This window comes from Erpetoichthys calabaricus, chromosome 2 (assembly GCF_900747795.2).
Source record: "Erpetoichthys calabaricus chromosome 2, fErpCal1.3, whole genome shotgun sequence".
Classification (NCBI taxonomy): domain Eukaryota; kingdom Metazoa; phylum Chordata; class Cladistia; order Polypteriformes; family Polypteridae; genus Erpetoichthys; species Erpetoichthys calabaricus.
The window spans coordinates 218,304,342-218,310,341 of record NC_041395.2 but is presented as its reverse complement, the minus strand read 5'-3'; the positions used below and the strand labels follow the sequence as shown (position 1 = coordinate 218,310,341).

Sequence of the window (6,000 nt, the reverse complement as noted above, 5' to 3'; positions counted from 1 at the left end):
CGGCATTTGACTACTTTTTTATGTGCCTTTTCCTTTTTCCGGTGCTCGTTGCGCGTCATTTCTCCTTTTTTCTGTGCTCACTCCTTTTTTCTGTGGTCTTGTCCGTCTCTTGCGGGCTCTTTTGTCCCCCTCTCGCGGCTCCTCATCCGCCTCTCGCGGACTCTTTTTGCGCCTGCGCAGTACGTCTTTTTGCAGCTACGGCCCATGGCCGGATGTGCCTGCGTCCATCATCCGGTTTAGCATTCTCAACTTTCCTGGTTGTTTTCTTATTCAAATACTGGCAGGGTCAAAGTATGATGGTTCTAGATGGATTATCTGTTCTTAAGTAAAGGTGGTATGATATCATCCAAACTCTACCTTCTGATCTCTGATAATATGTAATCATGCTGATTCTGGTACTGATGCTTTTTTTTTTTACTTTTAAAATATCACTTCTTAACCAGCCTTGTACAAGCTTCATAACTCATATTTGTGTTATCCTTGGTATTTTTACAATTAAAATGTAGATCACAGGTATTATTTGTCCATTTCTTTAATAAAATGAAATATTGTAATCTTATTCAGTGAGCAAATACATTTTTTCTAAAATATAATTCCTTAAAATAAGTTATTTTTAATAACGAAACGTAAATAAAAATGTATTCATAATGCATGTTCACCTGGCACAAATTTTGGTGAGAAACAAATGACATGGGATTCAATCTGGCATTTGTCAGAAAAAATAATTGTGACTTGATATTACAAAAGTGTGCTACAGTTTCAGACTGTGTCTTACTGTGCAAAACAACTTATTGTGATTGCCAATATTGAGAAATTGCTTTAGCAATGAAAAAAAATAACTGGACTGAATTTTATTACGAATTTCAACAACCCTATGTAATTATTTCTGATCCAAAATATTCAGAATGCCAACACTGTGTGTTTGTGGATTGGCGGCACACCTGTAAGATGAGAATGACGCTAGCTACCTGGGCTGCAGAAGATGCATTTTACTTCAATCTCTTCTGGTTCTGGCCTGCAGTGGGGCTCCAGTTCCCAATTTTTTTAGACGAGGATCGAGTCGGTTTACGTTTACAACATTAATTGTATTGTATTGGCTCCAAACTCTTGACGAGCTCATTACGGCTTGGCACAGACTGAAGCACGAGTATCCATAGTGGACGGTGCTGGTGTATGCGCTTCAGACCTCAGCTAGGGTGTGTCTCACAATCCCGTCGCTTATTTTTCGTTTTATGAGTAGGTATCCTCGGATCTTTAACCTTCTTATCACGTTGCATTAAAGGATGCATCATCCCTGCTACTCAAAAAACTGAAGAAATGCTTATCGTCGCTTATATTAAAAGAAAAATTGATAAACACGTGCACTCAGCCAGCCTCGCCCAACAGCAATACTTTGTCTTCTGGCTCAGGTTCGGTTCGACCGCTTAGGTCTCTGCAGCGCCGCCCTCGGCCGCAGGGCTGCGCAGCGCTGCGCAGCGCTGCGCAGCGCTGCAGAGTGCGCACCACCCTACCGCCGAAACTCTCGCGTTGCTCGCTGCGTCTGTTCTCTCCTCCTCCACTACCACCACCACCGCCACCACCCCCCCTCCCCATCACCACCACCACCAACAAGCAGCCCGCCCTCAGTCTCGGCGGCTCCTTCTCCTCTTGACACCCGAGCTGCAGCTGCCGAGGACCCCGCGGCTCAACATGGCTACGATTGTCACCTCCACCCGCTTCACAGACGAGTACCAGCTATACGAGGAGCTCGGGAAGTAAGCACCCGTGGGTCGAGCTTTTGCTTGTGTCGGGAAGGAACGGGGCAGAGGCCGTAGCGACAGAGCAAAGGAGGCACGCAGGGAGGTGATCGGGCCGGGCCGGGATGGGCCGAGCCGAGTCGCCCCACCACTCTGTATCTGCGAGTCGCGACTTGTCAGTTGGACGTAAAGCAGCCGCGACTGTGTCGCTGTCTTAATTTAAGACGTGCTTGCGTTTCAGTGCACTGCAGTCGGCCTTTTGTGTCACGAAGCTGAGCTACTATGGGCATGATCCGCACTCCTTTTGGTGCTTCTCTTTATTTTGTGTAATGGATGATGAGTTCATAATGTACCGGAGCTGTCCTGTTTGTGGACGTCTGATTATAACAAGAAGCCGGAGGCAGGGCTCTGTCGCTGGGTTGTGCCTTAGTGCGTGTGCCACAATGATCTGGCCTGTTCTCGTGTATCTCTCAAATATCTTCCTTGTGTTTCCCCAGTCAGTGTGCTGTTAAAGGTCTATTTCGGACATCGGTATGCCTAAAATACCACGATTTCTTTTCTTCCGTGTCCAAAAGATCTGTTTATCCCCTGTACTCCTGAATTCTTTACGTCTTTGGCCGTGTTTTTTCGGTTAGTATGCGTTGAAAGGTATGAATTGTGCTGCTCATGCATTGTGCATTTAGCTTCCTTGTGTGCCCAAAGCCCTGGTCTCTTTGTCTCGACTTTAAGGTTTAACTCTGGTTTTTATTTTCGTTTTTTGCTGTCATCCTGTATGACCTGAAGATCTCACTTTAGTTTACTGATTTGTCAGTTTGAAAGATATGACCTTAGAATTCAAATCCTAGGATATGCCACTAGCATCAGTTATTAGTTTACACGTTGGGAGGCAATTTAGTCAATAAATCTTTATTTCATATAGTGCTGTTAACGGCATCACTAGGCATCTTGCACTGTACACAGATTACTGTTGTTCAAATGTGAGTGTCAAACTCACAAATTCTCAAGTGCAATAAAACTTGGCATAACTGAAGTAAAAGCAAGAAGGCAATATTGATAGAGGTGCTTGCGAAAGGGCCAGTGTTGGATTTGTGGGATTCTAGGGGTTGGAGTCTGATTGCTCTTCACTCAGTGAAGAATGAGAAGTGCCTCATTTGTTCTGTTTCTGTTAGAATGCAAGTCCTTTATTCCACATTTGTCATTCTGTATATGTTCTGTATATCTTTTCTTTGACATTAGACCCTAAGCCTTGGGTCACCCAAGAATCCAAGACTGTGAATTTACAGGGAGTATGCATTTCGAGTTCTGATGTGTAGTCAGTTTGTTTGAAACAGCCTGTCTAAGCTCCAGGTCTTTGGCCTTCTCGATGTTACTAGCTTTCAAAACAACACCGGGTTTAATGGGATGTCAGGTGCATTGTCTTGTCCATGCTGAACCTCTCTCCTGCATCTGAGACTTGCTTGCTTAATATTTCATTGTTTTTTTTTTTGTTTCAGGGGTGCGTTCTCTGTAGTTCGCAGATGTGTGAAGAAATCCACAGGGCAGGAATATGCTGCTAAAATTATTAATACAAAAAAACTTTCAGCAAGAGGTAAGAGTGTTTCTGAATTCTTATCTTGCTGGGATTTGCATTTGGCGGGGAGGGAGCATCAGGTGACTATGCAATGTTAGTGTTACAACTGATGATAATAGCCTATAGAGAGAAGTTAAGATTCAGCAATTGAAGATACTCCAGAAGGAACATTTCTTGTATATCTCTGTTTTTTTGTCTTTCTCAGTAGAATAAGTTGCTAGGTGCTTTTAATAAGACGATGTGCTCCAGAAAATCAAACATTACACTGCCTGTTGAGATTTCTGATTACAGTAATCCCTCACTTATCGCGGGAGATAGGTTCCAAGGCCGACCGCGATAACTGAATTTCCGCGAAGTAGGGACACTATATTTATTTAATTATTTAACGTGTATTTGGACGTTTTTAAACCCTCCCTGTATTGTTTACAACCCACCATTTACTCTATTAAAAACAGGGACAACTGCTAAGCAATATGAAATCGGTAGATAAGTTTACACTTACTGTATAGCGAAGTACACGTAGCAGCTTGTAGGCGGTCATGACGTCGTCGATCTTGTTGCAAAGATTCCTAAAGCAGATTCCATCCAGACTACTGCCTTATCACGTCCACTTGCAACTCGTTTTGCACCCTGGTTAAAGGACACTGCGGCCGTAGATCTTATATGCTTTTCCTCCTTTTTAAATAAAAAGAATCGATGTCCTGCAGCGGTGTAGCTGTTCCCTTCCTTCAACATATCCAAAACTTTTACCTTTTCTGCAATCATTTGCATCATCTGTTGGTGCTTGGACACGGCCCCTGAAGCATTAGCACGTTAATGATGAATGAGTGAGATGAGACTTCCTGGTTAATGCAGCACTCCGTCGCTGAGCCAATCAGCAGCACACAGGAACTTAACTGCGTGCTCTGATTGGGTAGCTTCTCAGCCATCCGCCAATAGCATCTCTTGTATGAAATCAACTGGGCAAACCAACTGAGGAAGCAAGTAAAAAGACCCATTGTCCGCAGAAACCCGCGAAGCAGCGAAAAATCCGCGTTATGTATTTAAATATGCTTACATATAAAATCCGCGAAGTCGTGAATCCGCGAAAAGTGAACCGCGAAGTAGCGAGGGATTACTGTAAAACATGAATTCACTGTTGCTTTACATAGTGCCTTTACAAAGGCAAGTAAAAGCAGGCTGACCATGCATTAAATGTTAGTACATGAACCCAAACTTCTTCCACAGGCCTTCACATCTATGACATTTTCTCTTGGAAAAAGGTGAGTGTGAAATGAACTCCCAGGTTATAAAATCCAAGTTTCGGTAAGAGTCACAAACCATTGGTACATGTTTCTGGACAGATGTTTTGTTTTTTTATACTGTAATATTATACGCATCGTTAGAGACTTAAAAAAGTATATATAAGGGCTCTACGTTTATATATCTATATTATGTAAACCCATATTTATCTATTTTTTGTTACTTATTATTATTATGCTTACCTAGTTTAATTTGTTTTTCTTTTCTTGTAACTTTTCTTTTGCATTTTCTAAAGCACTTTGAGCTACACGCTGTTAATGAAAAGGTGCCTTAGAAATAAATGTTGTTGAGATTTGTTGATCTGGTTTGCATTTTACTTAAGAATATTTGCAACCTGGAACATGGCATTGTAAGTGATGGAATTGTAGATTCTGAATAGTGTGGCCATCATCTGGTACATTTTGTTTGAACTGCTCTAGATATGTTGATGATGAAAATATGTTTGATTTTACTTGCAGTTATTCATTCAATATGATGCTGTTGTGTGATTGGATGCTTTTGCTCTGTCTTGTTTCAGCACCAGGGAGAGACCTGGGCAAGCTTACCTTTGTATTGGAACAGTTATTTTATATTTGAGAATTTTATGGGAGGGTTAGACACAAGAGTTCCTCCGGAATTTCATCCCCCTTGGGTGTAGTAATAGTGCCTAGAGGCATACTCCCAGTCAAAGGTTATTGGTGCAAACAGGTAATATACCACTCATTACTATAAATATTTAATGAGACAAATGCACTGTGCATTTTTAATGGCATGTGATGGGAAGAGGTTTTATTTTGCTGATTGAAGACCAAAAGCATATCAACACCACAAAAAACACAGCACAATGATAAGTTGTTTTGTATAAGTTGTTAACACCATGAGGCAGGCACTTTATGTAATATATCTCATGACTTTGTCATGTAGTCAGGTCTTTGACCTGGAAGGCTGGGTTAAGGATGTTGCTTTGACCAGCCCACTAGGCACTGTTGGACAGTGCTGACAAAAGTCTATAATTTCCATCTGCTCCCATTACAGATGTGAAGAATGACTCTGTTGGAGATATCTGTGGTGTCAGTGAGGTTATTTGATGTAGTGGCTGCAAGAGGTGAAATTATCCTTGTGTGCTGATAGAGTAGCAAACAGAATTGATGATGTTATTTTTTAGAAGTGGTGTGGTGTCAGCAGAGTCTATATTGTTTCTTTTCATGTGGTTGTGTGCCAGCAGTATAGGAAGGTAATAGTGTGACTTAATTGAAGGAGATCATGTAATATATAACTTGAGAGGAATGAAGGTATTATGTAATTTTTGGAAGATGTATGGTGATATTTCGGTACATGCTATGCTGTCATCATGATAGATAGATAGATAGATACATTGCATCTGGAAAGTATTCACAGCACATCACTTTTTCC

General features: G+C 41.7%; 1 protein-coding gene across 17 annotated transcripts in view; it reads left to right on the top strand.

Annotated features, from left to right (window-relative positions):
- Positions 1 to 1,493: 1,493 nt before the first annotated feature.
- camk2g2 (calcium/calmodulin-dependent protein kinase (CaM kinase) II gamma 2) overlaps positions 1,494 to 6,000 on the top strand; it is a 125,413-nt gene continuing 120,906 nt past the window's right edge. For 2 of the 17 annotated variants that reach the window (XM_051922653.1, XM_051922651.1), the window contains exons 1-2: positions 1,494 to 1,754; positions 3,230 to 3,324. In XM_051922653.1, coding sequence (XP_051778613.1) covers positions 1,690 to 1,754; positions 3,230 to 3,324 — 160 coding nt within the window. In that variant the 5' untranslated portion in view covers positions 1,494 to 1,689. The remainder of the gene's footprint in view (positions 1,755 to 3,229; positions 3,325 to 6,000) is intronic. The other 15 variants (XM_051922655.1, XM_051922660.1, XM_051922657.1 and 12 more) reach the window with 12 other exon arrangements.